This window comes from Macaca thibetana, chromosome 15 (genome assembly GCF_024542745.1).
Source record: "Macaca thibetana thibetana isolate TM-01 chromosome 15, ASM2454274v1, whole genome shotgun sequence".
NCBI lineage: Eukaryota > Metazoa > Chordata > Mammalia > Primates > Cercopithecidae > Macaca > Macaca thibetana.
In genome coordinates, this window is record NC_065592.1 from 11,136,958 (window position 1) to 11,159,237 (window position 22,280).

The 22,280-nt window shown below is 47.3% G+C and overlaps 1 protein-coding gene across 3 annotated transcripts; it reads right to left on the reverse strand.

The window, feature by feature from the left end:
* Nucleotides 1-1,625: 1,625 nt before the first annotated feature.
* On the reverse strand, nucleotides 1,626-22,246 carry ZNF79 (zinc finger protein 79). Of its 3 annotated transcripts, none has more exons than XM_050760091.1 (5): nucleotides 21,836-22,246; nucleotides 17,745-17,833; nucleotides 11,189-11,315; nucleotides 10,406-10,501; nucleotides 1,626-2,960 (listed from the first exon to the last, which is right to left on the reverse strand). In XM_050760091.1, the coding sequence occupies exons 1-5, from the start codon at nucleotides 21,849-21,851 to the stop codon at nucleotides 1,792-1,794; spliced, it is 1,497 nt and encodes a 498-aa protein (XP_050616048.1). In that variant the 5' UTR covers nucleotides 21,852-22,246; the 3' UTR covers nucleotides 1,626-1,791. The 3 variants fall into 3 exon arrangements, with proteins under 3 accessions (XP_050616048.1, XP_050616049.1, XP_050616050.1); XM_050760092.1 differs by lacking the exon at nucleotides 21,836-22,246 and adding an exon at nucleotides 18,029-21,737; XM_050760093.1 differs by lacking the exon at nucleotides 21,836-22,246 and adding an exon at nucleotides 13,015-13,137 and having other exon boundaries at nucleotides 17,745-17,815.
* Between the last annotated feature and the right edge of the window lie 34 nt (nucleotides 22,247-22,280).

Consider the following 22,280-nt stretch of genomic DNA (forward strand, 5'->3'; position numbering starts at 1 on the left):
CGTCATCTGTTTAACTGTAAACTGTTATTCCAACCTTTTCTCTGAGCTCAGGTGGCTTACAGTATTTGCTGTCTCACCTTGTCTCAAGTCTCATCTTCCCACAGTTGTTCCTTCTGATCAACTTCCTAGAGCCTGTGCTCATCACTCCCTTTTGTTTTAAGATGAACCTTGAAGCACGACCTGGGAGAGGATTCTGGGTACTGGAGTAAAGGGAAATGGTGGCCCAGAGAAATTGATTTCCCCTTTATGACTCATTTGTTTGCACATTAGTTTTCGCCAGTGGTCTCTAGGTCAGTGCTTTTATGTCACCCCAGGTTGGAGAACTACCTTAAGTGGAAAGGACTACCTGGACGCCCTGAGTTAGGGAGAGGATTCTATTTCAGATACAGTGGCTTTTGCCTGTAATCCCAGAACTTTGGGAGGCTGCGGCAGGAGCATTCCTTGAGGTCAGGAATTAAGACCAGCCTGGGCAACATAGCCAGACACTTTCTCCAAAAAGCTAGCTGGGTGTGGTGGCTTGTGTGCCTGGCTACTTGTGATGCTGAGGTGGTAGGGTGCGGAAGTGGAGACTTCAGCAAGCTATGGTTATACCACTGCACTCCAGCCTAGGTGAGAATGAGGGGCTGGCACAAAAGCATTCCAGTGTCCTAGAAGGGACTGCACCAAGTCACCAAGGAAACAGTAAATAAGACAGTAAGCAGGCCAAAGGCAAAAGTCTGGATTGCTAATAGGAGGGGAGCACTACTGTTCTCCATGAGGGAGAAAGGAGAATGAGGAGCCGGGGGCAGTTGATGACTCACCTGCCTGAGCCCAGCATGGCTGTCACACACCTGCCCATTCTGGGTGCTTCCTATTCTCCATGGAAAGGGATGTGCCTCCCAATTCATTAGCAGCACACTCTACCCTCAACACCAGTAACCTCTGGGTGGGCTCTTTTTTGTTGAGATGCAGTCTTGTTCTTGCCCAGGCTGGAGTGCAGTGTTGCAATCCTGGCCCACTGCAACCTCTGCCTCCTGGGTTCAAGTGATTCTCCTGCTTCAGCCTCCTGAGTAGCTGGGATTACAGGCACGTGCCACCGCACCCCACAAGTTTTTATATTTTTAGTGGAGATGGGGTTTCACCATGTTGGTCAGGCTGGTCTCAAACTCCTGACCTTGTGATCTGCCTGGGTGGGCTCTTTCTAACAGTAACAAGCTCTACAAAGGCTGGGCCTGGCTGTGCTTTTCTGAGTTTTGGAACATCAAGGAATGTTCCCCACCTCAAGGAGATTCTGGTATTTCATAGTTGGTTCTAGAATCCCTTTTCTCACTTGTATTTGTATTTACACCCCTTGCCCCAAATTTGATGGTTTTTCAATCATTTCTGGCCAATGCTCTGAGTTCTTTCACAACATTTCTCATTACTTCCAGGAGAAACTGCCAGCATTGCCCAAAGACTTGGCTTTGATGTAGGAGCCAAGTTCTTTACTCATTGATTTGGTCACTTACTCCGAATAAACTCAGGTTTCTGGAATGCTTACCAAATAAAGTGCTCTGGCCCACTGAATAAAGGCAAACCTGCAACTGAATGGAGCCCTGGATCTTTTGATGCTTGCAGAAAGGTGTTATAGAGCTGAGCGTCCACACACAGCATGTGAAATAGTGGCTATTTACTGAATTGCAGGTGCCTCTGGGCTGCAGACTCTAAGTTAGATGTCTTCAGATGCTTTCGAGCCTTTAGCATTTCTCAGATCCTCACCCATCTGTCCTGAGTCGGCATGTCCAGGACTCTCCACTTCCACCACGTTCCTGGTTACTCTCCGGCATGGAGTCTCTGATGTCTGATGAAGGCAGAGCTGCACCGGAAGGCCTTCCCACACTCGCTGCATTCATAGGGTTTCACGCCCGTGTGGATTCTCTGATGCTGACTAAGGGATGAGCTCTGGTTAAACGCTTTACCACACTCATTACACTCATAAGGTTTTTCTCCGGTGTGGATTATGTGATGTCGAATGAGGGCTGAGCTCTCACTGAAGAATTTCCCACATTCGTTACATTTATATGGCTTCTCCCCGGTGTGGGTCTTTTGGTGGATTATGAGATTCGTACTCTGGCTGAAGGCCTTCCCACACTCGCTGCACTTGTAGGGTTTCTCCCCGGTGTGAGTCCTCTGATGGTTTGTGAGGTTTGCGCTCTGGCTGAAGGCCTTCCCACACGCAGCACATCTGTAGGGCTTCTCCCCAGTGTGAATCCTCTGGTGCTGAATGAACGCTGCGCAGTAACTGAAGGCCTTCCCACACTCGCTGCACTTGTAGGGCTTCTCCCCAGTGTGAGTCCTCTGGTGGTTCGTGAGGTTTGCGCTGTGACGGAAGGCCTTCCCACAGTCGCTGCATTCATAGGGCTTCTCTCCGGTATGAATTCTCTGATGCTGAACAAGAGCTGAGCAGTCACTGAAGGCTTTCTCACACTCGCTGCATCTGTAGGGCTTTTCTCCGGTGTGAGTTCGCTGGTGTTTGGTGAGGTTGGCGTTCTGGCTGAAGGCTCTTCCACATTCACTGCACTTGTAAGGTTTCTCTCCAGTGTGAATCCTCTGGTGCTGAATGAGAGAGGAGCTCTGGCTGAAGGCCTTCCCACACTCATTGCACTCATAGGGCTTCTCTCCAGTGTGGCTCTTCTGATGCTGAGAAAGGGAAGAACAGTAACTGAAGGCTTTGCCACATTCATTACATGCATACGGTTTCGCTCTGTGAGGTTTCGTGATTTCCGAGTTCTTGAAGCGCTTGGTGTGCGTCTCACGTTTGCGAGGTCTCGCTTCCACGGGCACTCTCTGTTGCGGAGAGAGGACTGGTCTCAGGCTGAAGCTCTTCTCAAGCTCACTGGTCCTGTGGTCTGAATCCCCAGGGGGCATCTCTACATGTGGGTCTTGGAATGATTCTTCAGAAAGGGCTTGCTCTAGTGGTGATTCAGATACAATCTTCCAGCCTGAAAAAAAAAAAAAAAGTGAGAAAAGCCGTTGTGTTCCCTTGGTGGAAGGAAAACCAAAGGCTGAAGGAGTCTGGCCAAGCTCTTACACACACAGGTTTGATGACTCACCTCCTTTCATAAGAGTGTAATGGAGCCTACTACCTACTGAATTCAAAGCCATCATAATGTTGTAGTGCAACGCATTACTCACGTTTGTGGTGATGCTAGTGTAAAAAAATCTACTGCATTGCCAGTCATATGAAAGTATAGCACATACAATTATGCACTGTACATAATACTTAATAAACAACTACGTTACCAGTTTACATATTTACTATACTTAATATATACTTTTAATTGAGACAGAGTCTCACTCAGGCTGGAGGGCGGTGGCATAGTCACAGCTCACTGCAGCCTCAGCCTCCTGGGCTCAAGCGATCCTGCCACCTCAGTCTCCTGAATAGCTGGAACTACAGGAGCACACCACCATCCCTGGGTAATTTTGATATTTTGGAGAGACAGGGTCTCCCCACATTGGCCAGGCTGGTCTCGAACTCCTGGACTTAAGTGACCCTCCCGCCTCGGCCTTCCAAAGTGCTGGGGATTAAAGGTGTGAGCCACTACACCCAGCCTATACTATGCTTTTAATAGTTATTTTACACTGTACTCCTTCCACTAAAAAAAAAAAAGTTATCTGTAAAACTGCCTCAGGCAGGTCCTTCAGGAGGTTTTCCAGAAGGTACTGTTATCTTAGAGATGACAGCTCCATGCTTTTGTTACTGCCCCTGAAGATCTTCCAGTTGGACAAGATATGGAGGTATAGACAGTGATATGCATGATTCCATCAGGTCTGGGCTAATGTGTGAGTTTCTTAGTTTTTAACAAGAGTTTAAAAATAAAAATAGTACTACACACACACACACACACACACACACACACACACACATTTTGAGACAGGATCTCACTGTCGCCCAGGCTGGAGCACAGTGGCACGATCATGGCTCACTGCAGCCTCGACCCCCTGGGCTCAAGTGATCCTCCCACCTCAGCCTCTGAGCAGCTGGTACTACAGGCCTGTGCTACCACATCCAGCTAGTTTTTGTATTTTTTGTTGAGATAGGGTTTTGCCAAGTTGTCTGGGCTGGTCTCAAACTCCTGGGCTCAAGCGATCCTCCCACCCCAGCCTCCCAAAGAAAAATGTGTAAAGTAAACTTAGTGTAGCCTTAGTGCACAGTATTTCTAAAGTCCATGTACAGCAATGCCCTCAGCCTTCACATCCACCTACCACTCACTCACCCAGAGTCCTGCAAGCTCCACTCATGGTAAGTGCCCTATACAGGTGTACTATTTTTTATCTTTTATACTGTATTTTTACCATACCTTTTATTTTTTTTTTTTTTGAGATGGAGTTTCGCTCTTGTTGCCCAGGCCAGAATGCAATGGTGTGATCTTGGCTCACTGCAGCCTCTGCCTCCCGAGTTCAAGTGATTCTCCTGCCACAGCCTCCCAAGCAGCTGGGATTACAGGCATGCACCACCACGCCTGGCTAATTTTGTATTTTTAGTAGAGACAGGGTTTCACCATGTTGGCCAGGCTGATCTTGAACTCCTGACCTCAGGTGATCCACTCACCTCAGCCTCCCAAAGTGCTGGGATTACAGGCATGAGCCACCATGCCCAGCCTGATGTGGAGTTTCGCTCTTGTTGCCCAGGATGGAGTGCAATGGTGTGATCTCAGCTCACTGCAACCCCCACCTCCTGGGTTCAAGCAATTCTCCTGCCTCAGCCTCCCAAGTAGCTGGGATTACAAGCATGCGCCACCATGCCCGGCTAATTTTGCATTTTTAGTAGAGACAGGGTTTCAATATGTTGGTCAGGCTGATCTCGAACTCCTGACCTCAGGTGATCCACCCACCTCGGCCTCCCAAAGTGCTGAGATTACAGGTGTGAGCCACCGCACCTGACCTTGAATTTCTATACACAGTCTTCAACCAGACTGCCTGGGTTCAAATCTGGGTTCCACCTCTTACGTGCTCTCTGATTTTGGGCAAACTGTAATCTTTTAAAACCTTGGATTTATCACCTGTGAAAGCAGCTCCCTCATACAATCACTGTGAGGATTAAATGAGTTAAGACACATAGAGGACCCAGAATGGTAGCTGAGACACAGTAAGTGCTATCTGCGTGGTTGTTACTCTGGACCTTCTCCTTATAAACCATCCTAAAGCATGAAGTAGGCTTCCCTCAGAACTGCAAGTGCACACCAATGCCCCCAGTCAACCAAGAGCACAGAGGCCCCCATTGCAGGCTGAGCGCATCTCCGTGTAACTTGGGAGTCCGATCATCTATGGGTTTGACAGTTTTTAAAAGCAGACCATCTATTTGCGTTTAAAAAAAAAAAATCGGCCGGGCGCGGTGGCTCAAGCCTGTAATCCCAGCACTTTGGGAGGCCGAGGCGGGTGGATCACGAGGTCAGGAGATCGAGACTATCCTGGCTAACATGGTGAAACCCCGTCTCTACTAAAAATACAAAAAACTAGCCGGGCGTGGTGGCGGGCGCCTGTAGTCTCAGCTACTTGGGAGGCTGAGGCGGGAGAATGGCGTGAACCCGGGAGGCGGAGCTTGCAGTGAGCCGAGATCACGCCACTGCACTCCAGCCTGGGAGACACAGTGAGACTCCGTCTCAAAAAAAAAAAAAAAAAAAAAAAAAAAAAAAAAAAAAAAAAAAATCAAAAGAAGAGGAAGAGTGACAAGAAAAAAAGCCAAGGGAAGAAGGGGCAATTCAGAGGACCACGTGATGCTCAGAAACGGCCTGTCCCTCAGGTCACCTCTCTCGAGTGCTGGCTCCAGTAGAAGACTGATGACATCTCAGGCCTGACACACCCCAAACAGAGCTACTCATCTCCCTTTTAACCCAGCACCTTTGTTAATCTTCCTACTTACCCAACTGTTCAGGCCAAAACCTAGGGTCATCCTTAATGCCTCCTCCTCTACATCTCACATCCAATCCACCAGCAAGTCCTGTTGGCTTAAACACCAAAATATGTCCTGACCCCTCTCTTACAGGCCACCATCACCTCACATTCCCATGTCTGCAAGAGCTGCCTCCTAACTCACCTCCCCGCTCCCATGCCTGACCCCTGAATGTCCATTCTTCACACATACGCTGAATTCTTTTTCACCAGTGTCACTTGCCAAATGCTGAATCCTTTTAAAACATAAATCTCATCCCTTCCCTGCGTCAAAACTCTTTAATGGCTTATTTTCTTAGGTGACTAAAATCCAAACGCCTTACCATGGTTCCAGTGCCCCCGCACAATCTGTCCCCTGCACACCACTCTTCCTCGTGTTTACTAAGCTCTGGCCACACGGGTTTTCTAATCCTTAAGCTCATTCCCACATCAAGGTCTCAACATACGCTGTGGCCCAGAATGTTCCTCTCCTAGGTCTCCTCCACACAGCTGGCTCATCCCCTTCCTTCAGATCTCGGCTCCAGTGTCATCTCCAAAGAGTCTTTCCTCTTCATCAGCTCTCCAACAGCTCCCTCCCCTCTATTCCCAACTCAGCCTTGTGCCCCAGTCACTAATCCCTTGTATTGCTTTATTTTCTTCACACAACTCATCACCATAAAAAGTAGATTAGTTATTGTTTGCTGTTTATGTTCTTCACGAAGATGTAAGCAGAGGCTATGTCCTCATCCCCCGCTCAACAAAGGGGATACATTTTACCCATGGCAGCTAAAATGATGCCAGGTACATACCAAATGCTTAATGCACATTTGCTGATTGATGAATGATTCAATGAATCAGAATTAGTACAACTGGCCAGCAGGGTCTGGGAAAGTGTTAACACCCACCACAGAAGTCCCTAAAATGAGCAGCAGGGAGAATGGCACTTTCAACTCCTGGGTCTGCCACTTGGGAGGGGTAGGGTAGAATAACCCAGGGCCCAGACCCAGCTCTCAGAGGCACAGCGATGCCCAGGACATGCTGTGAGTTAGAGCAGAGGCCATGTTGAGCTCCTCTAATGGCCAGAGTGGAAACTTGCGCCTGACAACTTCTGTTCACTATCATATAGCTTACATAACTCTTCAGTAGGCAACTTTTTTCATATATGTGTTAATTGGTGAAAGAAGAAAGACTTTATCATCTACTTTTTCATATATGGAAACATGACTACATAATTCAGTGGTGTGCCTGGAATCCATGTAGTTAATGCATGGCAAGCAGGGATTTTGAGTATATGTCTTTCATACTCAATGAGGTATTATAAGATATACGTGTATGTGTGTGTGTGCGTGTGTGTGTATTTCACCCACAGTTCCTGGCTCATAACTCCCATAGCCACTGCTACAGTCTTTTTTTTTTTTTTTTGAGACAGAGTCTCGCTTAGTCACCCAGGCTGGAGTGCAGTGGCACGATCTCGGCTCATGGCAGTCTCTGCCTCCCAGGTTCAAGCGATTCTTGTGCCTCAGCCTCCCAAGTAGCTGGGACTATAGGCGTAGGTCACCACACCCAGCTAATTTTTGTATTTTTAGTAGAGATGGGGTTTCCCCATGTTGGCCAGGCTGGTCTCAAACTCCTGTCCTCAGGTGATCTGCCCAACTCGGCCTCCCAAAGTGCTGGGATTACAGGTGTGAGCCACTGCGCCCGGCCATTGCTACAGTCTTCTGTTAAAACGTCAGAGCACTTTAGGGCTCAGAACAGACTCTCTCTCTCTCTGACCTCCCCCTGCCCAAGCAGGACTCTAGTCTGACTGTGGCCGTACGACCCTCATTCCAGAGATCCTGCCCCATACCCCGGAGGAAGGAATGCTGCACCGAGGCCAAGAAGAATCTGCACAGGAAGGCTCTGCCGGGTGTCCCCACTAGTCTACTTGTGTTCAATCAGGCCCTTTCTGTCCAATCTCATTACAACATGCTGTCCGTGCTTCAATCACGCCTATCCAGTGAATCAGAGGCCCAGGCAGGCAGGGTTTGGAGAGCTTCCAGAGAGCTGAACACGGGGAGGCTCCCGCAGGGCGGCTGTCCAGCGAAGGCATGAGAGCTCCCTGCACCTTCTCCATACCTCGTCCCATGCATCTCTTCATCTTCATCTTTTCTAAAATAAGTGCTTCCCCAAGTTCTGTGTCCTTTCTCTAACAAATCAATGTAATCCAAAGAGGGGTCGTGGGCACCCCAGTCTGAAGCTAGTGTAGTTCTGGAGGCCTGGACTTGCGACTGGTGGGAAGGGGCAGGGGCCACCTTGTGGGACTGAGCCCTCAACCCGTGGGATCTGATGCTATCTCCAGGTAGACGGTGTCTGCTACAAAATTAATTGCTTGCTTGGTGCGTGGGGGAAAACCCCACCCCTCTCTGCTCACAGAAGTCTCCTACGTTGACTCCTGCTGTGGATAGGGGCAGAGGCTGTGGTTTTCCGCTCGGGGCACCCACACCCAGAGCTGCTTCTACTGCCCTACACTGCTGCCTCAGAGCACCTCCTCAGCGGAAATACCCCTTTCCGACTCCTGTTTCTAATGATGTGGTGATTTTAACCTTTGGGACCACTGTACTGGGGTGAACAGTGTCCCACAGCATGTCCACCTCAAAGTACAGAATGTGTCCGTGCTTGGAAACAAAGTCTTTGTAGATGTAATCAAGCTAAAATGAGGCCATACTGGATTAGGGTATATTAATGCCCTAAAATGAAGGAAATCCAGACACAGGAGAATGCCACATGAAGACAGGGACAGAGATTGCAGTGATGCAGCTAAAAGTCAACGAACACTGAAGATTGCTGGCAACCACCAGAAACTTGAAAGAGGCAAGGAAAGATCCTTCCCAGAGCCTGCAGAGGGAGCCCGGCCCCGCTGACACCTCGGTTTCAGACCTCTAGCCTCCAGAACTGTGAGCGAATCAACTGCTATTGTTTTAGTCCACCCAGTTTGTGGTTATTTTTTATGAGAGCCCAAAAAAACTAATACAGCAAGCTTTTCAGGGTCTTGAACCCCTCTGAGACTATCATGAACACTCTTCCCAGAAAAATGCAGTTGTTCCCCTCACCACTAAACACTGCTCTCCATTTCTGAAGCTCCACAGAGGACTTCAGTCCTCTGTGTAGACTGTATAGAACACAGAGATGCCCAGGCAGGGGGGCCTTGGGAGAAGAAGGCAGCAGGGCCAGGGAGGCTCCCTGCCACAGGCAGTGTCAACAAGCATGAGTGGTGCCGGGCATGCCACAAGGGTGAGGTATCATGCAACAGGCTGCTTAGAGGATGGTAAGATGGGAAGGAGAAGAGGCAGCTCCATGGAATCATGCAAAGAATGCTCCCGGGGCTTTGTGCCGATTGCCCTATCAGCAGCAATAACTTATAACTCAAGAAATAAAGCAACAAATAGACAGGTTGCATCTCATTTTTATTTATTTTTTTTAAGACAGAGTTTCACTCTTGTTGCCCAGGCTGGAGTACAATGGCACGATCTCGGCTCATTGCAACCTCCGCCTCCCAGGTTCAAGTGATTCTCCTGCCTCAGCCTCCTGGAGTAGCTGGCATTACATGCATCCGCCACCATGCCCAGCTAATTTTTTTGTATTTTTAGTTGAGATGGGGTTTCACCGTGTTGGCCAGGTTGGTCTTGAACTCCTAACCTCAGGTGATCCACCTGCCTCAGCCTCCCCGAGTGCTGGGATTACAGGCGTAAGCCACCGTGCCCGGCCCAGGCTGCATCTTTAGAAACATGTCAAATGTTGTCACCTCAAACTGGTTTAATTCATTTGTACCTTTGATGCCTTAAGTCTCAAACATCAAAAGTGACTGGGTCCCCAGGGAAAAACTGCTGAGGCCCTGCCAGAGGTGGCACCAGGGCAGAGGCTGAGGGAGACGAGGGGAGAGAGCCGCTGTGCATGGGTGGTAAGAGAGATGCAGTGGAAACTATGGTCTCCTTTCCTTCTGTTTTCCCTGAGTTTCTTAGTATCGGCCCTTTGGAAAATTCTGGCATGGCCACGCAGTAAGAAAGGAGGAGCAGAATGAATTAAGGGGCCAGATAGGGTGGCAGCAGGAGCTGTGACACCCAGTGGCATGCGTAAAGCTGGCACCTAGGATCCTCAGTGAGGGAGACCCCAAGCAAGGAATGTGCCAACAGAGATGACTCTTGCTTCCCAACAATAAGGAAGGATACTCTTTGGAGGCCAGGGACATCACATGTGCCCCCAAACACCTCCCAGCCCTGGGAGCCTCCGTAAGGATGAGGTGAGGAAGAGTGTGTTTTAGAGGCAGACAGAGCTTGCTTCAAATCCCAGCCTTGCCACTATCTAGCTGTGAAGCTTTGAACCAGTGAGCCAGCCTCTCTCAGCATCATTTCCTCATCTGTAGAATGGGGTGATAGTGCCTACCTCACAATTGTTATGATAATCAAACGCACTCATGTGTGATTTAAAGGGGCTTTTGCTCCCAAGACTCCCATTGGCTAAGTGCTTGCTCACATACCTGGAGAGGGACTTCGCACGTCTTCGCCCTCCAGCATCCATGTGCCTTCCCTTTGTTCCAACTGAGAATTCATGCCAGGCTGGGAAACTGGAAGTCCTATTCAACGGGAAAAACAGGCTTTAGAAATTGTAAGTAAGTATGAACAGCCACCCAGAACTCAGGGGAGAGCAAGCAGCCCAGTCGGATTGTTCACTTCATTCAGACGGCAAATACTTACTGAGCACTTACTTGGTGCCCGCACCAGGGGCTACAGCAGTACATAAGAGATATGGTGCCAAGGTCTTTTTAAACATCCTTTTAATTTGAGAGACAGGGTCTCACTGTGTTCCTCAGGCTGGTCTCAAGTGACTGTTCCGCCTTGGCCTCCCAAAATGCTGGGATTGCAGGTGAGAGCCACCTCACCCGGCCATGCCAAGGCTGTATAAAACATTTCTGGAAGGAGCTAGGAAACAGCCTCAAGGAGGGGTCAAGCCAGGGAGCTAAAGCTAAACTCACAAGTTCCCAATTTAGGAAGATGGAAACTTACTGAACATAGAGGAAATGACCTGAGGGTTACCCCATTCCTCCTGGGAAATGAGAGAATGGGGAGGTGCAGCCTTGGGGAAAGCAAAGGGAAACTGCCTATTTGCCAAGTGGGCATGCAGAGCCCTTCCCCAAGAGAACAAGATGAATAGACACCATCGCTCTGGTACATCACAGCTGTCAGAAGGCCCTACACACTGGAAAGCAAGTGCCATGGATTTTCAGAATTGAGTGAATCGAAATCTTAAACCATTTCCTTACCTAGTAGGACAAGGTTCCTGGACTTTTCTGGTATCCCCTCCTTGTACCTCTCCCTCGGAGTAGACACGAGGCACCTCCACCCTTCTTGTGCAAAAGCTACTGTCACACTGCTGAAGAATGTGGATCCCTGAAAAAACAAGCACATTTCATCTTGCCAGTGGCCTTAGGATCTAGGGTGATGGGGTGGTTAACGTTGGCGGTTTTGGGGGAGCTAGAAAAGTCTTCGAAAAGATTCAGGTCTCTGGGTAGTTGAAGAAAGTGGCCGGCTGCAGTGGCTCGCACCTGTAATCCCAGCACCTTGGGAAGCCAGGAGGCGAGGCAGGTGGATCACTTGAGGCTAGGAGTTCAAGACCAGCCTGGCCAATATGGTGAAACCCTGTCTCTAATAAAAATACAAAAATTAGTTGGGTGTGGTGGCAGGTGCCTGTAAGTCCCAGCTTCTCAGGAGGCTGAGGCAGGAGAATTGCTTGAACCCGGGAGGCAGAGCTTACAGTGAGCTGAGATCGTGCCACTGCACTCCAGCCTGTGTGACACAGCGAGACTCCATCTCAAAAAAAAGAGAAAGCCTTTATTGATCACCAGCACTGCAGTGCCTAACACTAAGATAATCTGACATACACACACATACACACTCACACACACCACTGTCTCTTGTCTTCACACATTTATAATTCTAGTAGACTTTACGTATAAATAAAGTGTGTGTGTGCGTGTGAAGTAACTGGGCAAAAATTAATGGGTGCTTGGGACTTGAAGAGATAATACAGAAAGAGCAAAATTAGAATGTGAGTTGATACAGTGAAGAGTCAGGTGCAAATTATCAGAGAAATGTGAAAGATGAATTTTCAGAACATTTAACAAATATTTCTGTGAACGCAGATATCACCCAGTACAACAGGAGAGCCAAGTATGCACACAATCAAATGTAGCACGAGTCAAAGAAACAGACTAGTTGCCAGGAGAACAGAAAGGCGGGGAGGAAGGACCACAGAGTGAAGGCAATTACTGAGCTGGCCTTGAAGCAGAAGGTTTCCAGATGGAGCAAGAGAAGGTTATCCAAGGCAGGAGAGGCACCATGAGCAGAAGCATGGAGGCGAGACAGTCCTTGTGTGTTTAGGAAATGGCAGGCAGTTTGGGTGGGGGGATGAAGCGTGGCAGAAAGGTTGTTGAGGTCAGAATGTAAAAAGCCTTGAATCACTTGATAAATGTGATGCTTTTATGCCTCAGGCAACAGGGAGCTGCTGGAAGGCAACTGTGTCTTGAGATGGAGGCATGGAGAGGTGGTTTTAAGAACTTCAACAGTGTCAGTGTCAAGTTGACAGAGGATCCTGCTTGAGGAGAGGGACTAGATGCAAAGCCAGAAATGAACTTTGTGAGAGAAGAGTTGAGAATGCATCAAAGATGTTTCCTGCTTGGAAGACCAGACAGATGACAGTGTCATCACAAAGAGAAGAAACATGGGAAGAAGGGGTCTGTTAGCAAGGGAACTAGTTTGTTTTGGGGCCCACAGAGTTTAAGGTGGCCATAGGAAATCCAGGTGCAGATGTTCTATCACAGGTGAAAACATGGATCTGGCGTTAGGAGACTCTGGGCAGGAGCTATAAGGCACGCAGATCAGGTGAAGCTGTTCACATAACAAAGCGGCACCTACTCCATGTAATGCATCCTCTGCTAGGTACAGGGCGTGGGGGCAGGGGGAGCCAGATGGAAAGCGAAGAAACGAATCAGGAGATAACACAGTATTAACCTAATGCAGAAATCGTCTCCTGGCCAGGCCTCACAGGAACCTCAAACCAACAAAACGCAACAGAGACACCCATCTTCACCTGCTGTTCCTCGTCTGTTCCCAGCTCAGGCAATGGGGCCTTTGTTCACCTAGTTGGCCAAGCCAGCAACCTGGGTGTTATCCTCTCCTTTCGTGCGGCATCAATCCCTATTGATTCTTCCTCCTAATATCATGAGAATTCACCTGTTTATTTCCACTCCCCTACCACTGCCTTGCAAACCAGCAACAATTTCCATATTGGAACCAGTCTCCGGGCCTCTGATTTTACCTGCTCTTCCAATCCATTCATCACACCGAGAGGTTCTTTCAATGGAACAAAGAGGGTCACCTTTTAAAATGAAGAAATATTTATGCAGGTGGATCACCTGAGGTCATGAGTTCTAGACCATCCTGGCCAACATGGTGAAACCCCATCTCTATTAAAAATATAAAAAACTAAAAAATATTTAAAATCTTTGTGTAAATTTAAAATAATCAAGAAAGTAACATCCATTATAAAGATATAATGTCACGAACCAAATAACAAAGGAATATATAATACGTAAAGAAAAAGCTGCAGGAAATGCAAAGAGAAATTTAGAATATTAGGATTTTGAGAGATGTTAAAGTAACTCAGTCATTGACAGCCCAAAGTGAATAAACAACAAAAAGAATAAAGACATGGAAGATGCAACAATTTAATAAGGTTGAGCTGACAGAGCTATCAAACGCTATATCCTGCAATCAGACTGCGCTGGCATTTTGTGTTGACAAGAGACACAAACTCCATCCTCATAAAGCACAGACCAGCCACATAGGCAGATAAAGAAATCAAAATCATAATTTTGGAATATCTAAAAAAATAAATACACAGCCAAAAACTTTCAACGTAAACAAGGAAGGAAGAAGGGGAGTTAAGGATTCAACTCGAGAAGTTAAAAAATGAATTTTTTTTTTTTTTTTTGAGATGGAGTCTTGCTCTGTCGCCCAGGCTGGAGTGCAGTGGCGCGATCTCGGCTCACTACAAGCTCTGCCCCCTGGGTTTACGCCATTCTCCTGCCTCAGCCTCCCGTGTAGCTGGGACTATAGGCGCCCGCCACCACGCCCGGCTAATTTTTTTTGTTTTTTGTATTTTTAGTAGAGATGGGGTTTCACCGTGTTAGCCAGGATGGTCTCGATCTCCTGACCTCGTGATCCGCCTGAGGCCTCCCAAAGTGCTGGGATTACAGGCGTGAGCCACTGCGCCTGGCCAAAAAATGAATTTTAAAATAAACCTGAGGAAAGCAGAAGCAAAGGATTAATAAAGAAAAAATATATTAATAAAGAGCAGAACTGACAAGGAAATCCAAGAGCAAATTTTAAAAACGAAAATAAAGAGCTAATTACCTAGTCAAGAAAAAAGGACAGTTACTACTCTCATAGGACTATGTGAAAGAAACATGTGTTAGAGAGCAGGGCACTGGCACAAAAACAGACACACGGACCCAGAAAGGAGAACCTGGAAATAAAGCCGCACACCTCTAACCACCTGATCTTCAACAAAGTTGACAGAAACAAGCAATGGGAAAAAGACTCCCTACTCAATCAATGGTGCTGGGATAGCTGGCTAGCCATATGTAGAAGAGTGAAACTGGGCCCCTACCTTTCACCATCTACAAAAACTAACTCAAGATGGATTAAAGATTTAAATGTAGAACCTTCAACTGTAAAAACCATACAAGAAAACCAAGGAAATACCCTTCTCGATCTTGGCTCTGGCAAAGAATTCTTGGCTTAAGTCTTCAAAAGCAATTGCAACAAAAACGAAAACTGACAAGTGAGACCTTACTAAAGAGCTTCTATACAGCAAAAGAAAACTATCAGGGCCAGGCGCGGTGGCTCACACTTGTAATCTTAGCACTTTGGAAGGCCAAGGCAGGACGATCACCTGAGGTTAGGAATTTGAGACCAGCCTAGCCAAAAAGGTAAAACCCAGTCTCTACTAAAAATACAAAAATTAGCTGGGTCTGGTGGTAATCCCAGCTACTCAGGAGGCTGAGGCATGAGGATCGCTTGAGCCTGGGGGGTGGAAGTTGCAGTGAGCTGAGATTGTGCCACTGCACTCCAGACTGGGTGACGGGTGACAAAGTGAGACTGTCTCTTAAAAAAAAAAAAAAAAAAAAACAACTATCAACAGACTCAACACACAACTGAAAGAATGGGAAAAGATATTCAAAAATTTGCATCCGACAAAGGTCTAATCTCCAGAATCTATAGAACTTAAAAGCAACAAGAGGCCGGGCGCGGTGGCTCAAGCCTGTAATCCCAGCACTTTGGGAGGCCGAGACGGGCGGATCACGAGGTCAGGAGATCGAGACCATCCTGGCTAACACGGTGAAACCCCGTCTCTACTAAAAAAATACAAAAAACTAGCCGGGCGAGGTGGCGGGCGCCTGTAGTCCCAGCTACTCGGGAGGCTGAGGCAGGAGAATGGTGTAAACCCGGGAGGCAGAGCTTGCAGTGAGCCGAGATCCGGCCACTGCACTCCAGCCTGGGCGACACAGCGAGACTCCGTCTCAAAAAAAAAAAAGAAAAAAAAAAAAAGAAAAGCAACAAGCAAAAAACAACCACGTTAAAAAGCAGGAAAAGACATGAGCAGATACACTTAAAAGACATACAAGTGGCCAACAAACAGATGAAAAAATGCTCATCATCACTAACCACCAGAGAAATGTAAATTAAAACCACGACGAGATATTCTGTCACACCAGAAATAATGGCTAATATGAAAAAGTAAAACTTAACAGATGCCGGTGAGGCTGCAGAGAAAAGGGAAAGGTTGTAACTGCTGACGGGAAAGTTAACTAAATTAGTTCAGTCACTCCGGAAAAACAGTTTGGATAGTTCTCAAAAAACTTAAAACAGAGCTACCATTCCACCCGGCAATCCCATTACTGTGTAAATACTCAAAGGAAAAGAAGTCATTCTACCAAAAGACGCATGCATGCGCGTGTTCCTCATTGTGCTGTTCACAACAGCCAAGACATGGAGTCAACCCAGGTGCCCACCAGTGCTGGTCAAGATAAAGAAAATTCCACGTGTGGAATAGGAAATACATGTGGAATACGATGCAGCCATAAAAAATGAAGTCATGTCCTTTGCAGTGACATGGACGCATCTGGAGTCCATTACCTTAAGTGAATTAATGCAGGAAGAGAAAACCAAATACTGCATGTTATCATTGATAAGTGGGGAAGCTAAACACCAAGTATATATGGACACAAAGATGGGAACAAAAACCACTGGGGACTACTAGAGGGAGGAGAGAGAAAAGGGGGCATCAGCTAAAAAACCTATGGGGTACTAGGCTCCCTACCTGAGTGATGGTATCATCTGTACCCCAAACCCTGGCATCACATAATACAACCATTTAACAAGCCTGCACACATACCCCTGAATCTAAACTAGTAAGGTGAAATTATTTAAGAAAAAAAAAAAGAATGTGTTAGAAATGATTTGGTAAAATGTGCAGTGAAATGGGAGAACGTTCATCGAATTCTGCTAAGTGAAACAGAAACATGACAGAGCAGAATAAACCCACTTTGAGAATATGAGCTGGGCACCGTGGCTCAAGCCTATAGTTCCAGCACTTTGGGAGGCTGAGGCGGGTGGATCACTTGAGGTCAGGAGTTCCAGGTCAGCCTGGTCAACATGGTGAAACCCTATCTCTACTAAAAATACAAAAATTAGCCAGGTGTGGTAGGGAGCACCTGTAATCCCAGCTACTTGGGAGGCCGAGGCAGGAGAATCGCTTGAACCTGGGAGGTGGAGGTTTCAGTGAGCCAAGATTGCACCACTGCACTCCAGCCTGGGCGACAGAGCAAGACTCCAAAAAAAAAAAAAAAAAAAAAAAAAGAAAAGAAAAGAGAGAATATGATGGAAAGGAAAGGACACAAATCAAAATGTTAGATGCTATCTTTTTGTGGGATTAAGAGTGATTTTTAACTTTTTGTGTTTTCTCTATTTTCCAGGTTTTCTGTGGTGAACATGAATTACTTTGTTCATTACAGAAAACTTGTAAAAAACAAAACAAAACAAAACCAACAAGCGGGTGATCGGGTGGGATGGCCCACACCTGTAATCCTAGCAGTTTGGGAGGCCAAGGCTGAAGGATGGCTTGAGTCCAGGAGTTCAAGACCAGACTGGGCAACATGGCAAAACCCTGACTCTACAAAACTTAAAAAAAAAATTAGTTGGGCATGGTGGCACGAGCCTGTGGTCCCAGCTACTTGGGAGGCTGAGGTAGGAGGATCGCTTGAGCTCAGGAGGTCGAGGCTGCAGTGAGTTGTGATTGCACCACTGCACTGCACCCTAAGTGACAGACTGAGGCCCTGTGTCTCAAAAAAAAATAAAACAGGCCAGGCGCGGTGGCTCAAACCTGTAATCCCAGCACTTTGGTAGGCCGAGGCGGGCAGATCACTTGAGGTCAGGAGCTCAAGACCAGCCTGGCCAACATGGTGAAACCCCATCTCTACTAAAAATACAAAAAAATTAGCTGGGTGTGGTGGTGCGTGCCTGTAATCCCAGCTAACCGGGAGCTGAGGCAAGAGAATCGCTTGAACCCAGGAGGTGGAGGATACAGTGAGCCGAGATCATGCCGCTGCACTCCAGCCTGGGTGACAGAGTGAGACTCAGTCTCAAAAAATAAAGAAAGAAAGAAAACAAACAAATGACAACAAAAAACAAGCCAACCCTACCATTAATATTAGGGGGGAAGAAAAGGATGCCTCCCAAAGTTAATTTCCTACTTACCCGGGGCCCAGCTGTGAGGAGACCAGCAGCCATTCCTTCCTCTCCTGTGTTTTCCTCTTGGGGAAGGGCAGGGTCTGGGGAAGGTAGTACTAAAGAAAGAGAAGAAAACGAAAAAGGTTAAAAGCAGTTTAGGAAGTCACCAATTCTCACTGTGAAGAGGGGACGTAGCAGGTACCAGGGCACGTGGGCTGAATCTGCAGACCTGCAGTGTGATGTAAATTTCTCCATTCCCTCCTACCTTAGAAATTCCATCACATCAGGCATTAGAGTGTTAACAGACTCACAAGTATCCACGATCCGCCACTCAGCAGCAGTGTGAAAATCATGTAACCTCTCTAAGTCTCATTTTTCTCATCTGCAAAATGGGGATAATAATCCCTTGTAAGATTGCTGTGGAGATTAAAGGAACATACAGACAAAGTACTTGGCAAATGCCCAGCATTTAAGTATACAGCTTAGAGATTATCTATTACTTAGTTCTTTGAAGAAAGTGGCTCTGCAAATTTAAGGCATTTGCTTAAATGAAGAGGTCTGGGCAGAGAGTCTCACATCACACCATATATAAAAAGTAACTCAAAAAGAGATCAGAGACCTAAAGTTAAGTAGTAAAACTCTTGGCTGGGTGCGGTGGCTCACGCCTGTAATCCCAGCACTTTGGGAGGCTGATGTGGGCGGACTGCTTGAGCCCAGGAGTTCGAGACCAGCCTGGGAAACCTGGCGAGACCCCATCTCTGTTAAAAATACAAAAATCAGCCAGGCGTGGTAGTGCATGCCTATAGCCCTAGCTACTTGGGGGGCTGAGGTGAGAGGATCGCTTGAGCCAGGGAGGTTGAGGCTGTAGCAAGCTGTGATCATACCACCGCACTCCAGCCTGGTTGACAGAGACACTGTTTTAAAAAAAAAAAAAAAAAAAAAAAAAGGGTAGAACTCTTGGAAGAAAACCATACATCTTTGAGAGTTTGGATTAGGCAATGAGTTCTTACATATGACACCAAAAGCACAAGCAGCAAAAGAAAAAATAGGTAAGTTGGATTTCTTCAAAATTAAAAACTTTGTGCTCCAACAGGCCCTGTCAAGAAAGTGAAGAGGCTGGAGCCCAAGAGTTCGAGATCAGCCTGGGCAACATGGTGAAACCCCGTCTCTACTAAAAATACAAAAATTAGCCATGGTAGTGCACGCCTGTAGGCCCAGCTACCTGGGGGGCTGAGGTGGAAAGACGGCTTGAGCCCAGGAGGCAGAGGTTGCAGTGACCCGAGATCACACCATTACGCTCCAGCCTGGACAACAAAGCAAGACTCTCCCTCAAAAAAAGAAAAAAAAAAAATTTAGTTATTGACTGGGTACGGTGGCTCACACTTCTAATCCCAGCACTTTGGGAGGCCGAAATGCTGGCTTAGCACATCACTTTCTGTGTGTGGTTTTTTTTTTTTTTTTGAGACGGAGTTTCCCTCTTGTTGCCCAGGCTGGAGTGCAATGGCACAATCTCGGCTCACTGCAACCTCCAACTCCCAAGTTCAAGCGATTCTCCTACCTCAGCCTCCCGAGTAGCTGGGATTACAGGCATGCACCACCACGCCCGGCTAATTTTTTTTTTTTTTTAAGTAGATGGGGTTTCACCACGTTGGCCAGGCTGGTCTTGAACTCCTGACCTTAAGTGATCTGCTTGCCTAGGCCTCCCAAAGTGCTAGGATTACAGGTGTGAGCCACTGCATCTGGCCCTACTAAATTCTTAAATGGGCAAAAGATCTGAATAGCTATTTCTCCAAGCAAGAGATACAAATAGCCACTCCACACATGAAACTCAACATCATTCGTCATTGGGGAAAAGCAAATGAAAACCACAATGAGAGAACACATCACACCTACTAACATGACTATAATAAACAAGATGGAGAATAACAAGTGTTGATGAGGATGTGAGGAAACTGGAAACCTCATACACTGCTGAGAATAGAAAATGATGCCGCCACAGTGGAAAAAGTTCAGCAGTTCCTATGAAAGTTAAACAGGGTTGTATGACACAGTAATTCCACTTCTAGGTATATGCCCAAGAGAAATAAAACATACACACATAAAACTTCACTGAAGAATGGATACACAAAATGTGATCTCTCCGTACAATGGAGTATTATTCTATCATAAAAAGGGATGAAGTACTGACACATGGTATAAACTGGATGAACCTTGAAAATGATGTGCTAAGCGAGACGCAAAAGGTCACATATTGGCGAGGCGCAGTGGCTCACGCCTGTAATCCCAGCACTTTGGAAGGCCGAGGCAGGTGGATTGCCTGAGGTCAGGAGTTCAAGACCAGCCTGGCCAACATAGTGAAATCCTGTCTCTACTAAAAATACAAAAAATTAGCTGGGTGTGGTGGCAGGTGCCTGTAATCCAACTACTCGGGAGGCTGAGGCAGGAGAATCACTTGAACCTGGCAGGCGGAGGCTGCAGTGAGCCGAGACTGCACCATTGCACTCCAGCCTGGGCAACAAGAGCAAAACTCCGTCTCAAAAAACAAAACAAAACAAAAAAGTCACATATTATGAGTCCACTTATTTAAAATGTCCTAGGCAAATCCATAGTGACAGAAAGTAGATTAGTGGTTGCCAGGAACTTGTGGAGAAATGAGGGACTGGGGAGTGACTGCTAAAGGCTACAGGGTTTCTTCTTCAGTTAACAAAAATGTTCTGGAATTAAATAGTGATGGCTGCAAAACTGTGAAAATACTAAAAATCACCAAATTGTTCACTTTAAAAGGATGAATATTACGGTATGTGAATGATATCTGAATAAAACAAATAAATAGATCTGGATTCCGATCTTAGGACAGACCTTTTCTTACTGAGAGTTATCTAACCTGACAGCACTTCCTTTCCTTTTTTGTAGTATGGGGAAGATGACCATCTGCTCTGCTTTCTCAGGTCTCTGGGGAAGACAAAACAAAATGCTGGATGTGAAATCGCACTCTCTACTCCTCAAGTGCAAGACCAAATATAAGGACCTCTTGGCCAGGAGCAGAGGCTCACGCCTGTAATCCCAGCACTTTGGGAGGTGGAAGCCAGTGGATCAATTGAGGTCGGGAGTTTGAGACTAGCTTGGCCAACATGGTGAAACCCCATCTCTACTAAAAATACAAAAATTAGCTGGACGTGGTGTCGGGCACCTGGAGTCCCATCTACTCAGGAGGCTGAGGCAGGAGAATCGCTTGAACCTGGGAGGCGGAGGTTGCAGTCAGCCGAGATTGCGCCACTGCACTCCAGCCTCAGCGACAGAGCGAGACTCCGTCTCAAAAACAAAACAAAACAAATCAAAAACAAATATAAGGACCGCTTGATCTTGGAGGCAGCACCAAATTCTGGATGTAAAATTGCACTTGTAGAGTAACAGACCAAATACAGTTGATCTAGGGGGTGAACAGCACAGGTGTTGGTGGTTAAGACTTAAAAGAGGTTGCCTGCTTACACATTTGTTCTGTACCACATTCGGGGTGCTTTCAAAAGTGTTATTTCATTTGAGGATCACAATTCTCAGAGGTAAACAAAGTAGTTAACGTTATTTTGTCCTTTCTTCCATGGAGAAATACGGGTTAAGAGACCTGGCTGGTACCTCACAGCTTTCACGGGAACCTGTGCCTTCTAACTGCAAATTCCCCTGTCCTCCACAACTTCAAAATCCTACTGGGCTGGCCTGCCCTCAAACTTTCCCGGGCTTCCAGGGATCCCTGGCCGCTTCGAGAAGAGCTAGAAGAAGAAAAGCGACAGAGGAATCCTCAGGAACCCACTTCTCCCTACTCTCCACTGTCATTGGTCCATCAGGCAGACTGGGGTACGTGGCACAATACTCAGAAATCACGCAGGTATGAGGTCCTCAAACTTTTTTGACCCCCGAATTCTTTACTCAAAAAAGGATTGTAGGGGCACATGTTCTCAGGATCTCCTGGGGCTGTGTCACGGGCAAAGAAAGAAAAAAGGATGGTCTCCAACTACCTGTAAGAGAGATAAAGAGTTCTGATCCGGCTCACACAGCGGCAGTCGTGGGCAAACGAAGCAGCAGCCGATCTCTTGACGATCGCTCCCTCTACCACTCCTCACCTCCTTCCTTCAGCATTTGAGTTCCACCTCGCGCCACAGCCTCCCAGCAGTTCTCTGGAAGTCAGGGTCTATCTAGAGCAGCCCCCACCCCGTTCTGCAGGGCTGCTCCGACGACTCCCAGGCTGGACTCTTCCTCTCCAGCCACTCCCCGTACAGCCACGGTTTGATGCTGGGTCGCGGGAGATCGGACTGGGCCTGCCCAGCTGGGTGTTCCACTCCGTCTCCCGAGTCACAGGTGGCTCGGCCTCAAGCAGAACCCGGTGAAAAAGCCGCTGCCGGCTTTCCGAAAACGACTGGCAACTGGCAACTGTCAACAATTGACCGGCAACCGCTAGAGCTCAAGAACCGCTATGCAGGTACTGCCCAACACCAGGTCCCGGCTCCGGCGCCAGAGGGACGCGCCTGAGTGGCGCCACTTCCGGTCATGCGCACACTCCCCGCGGCG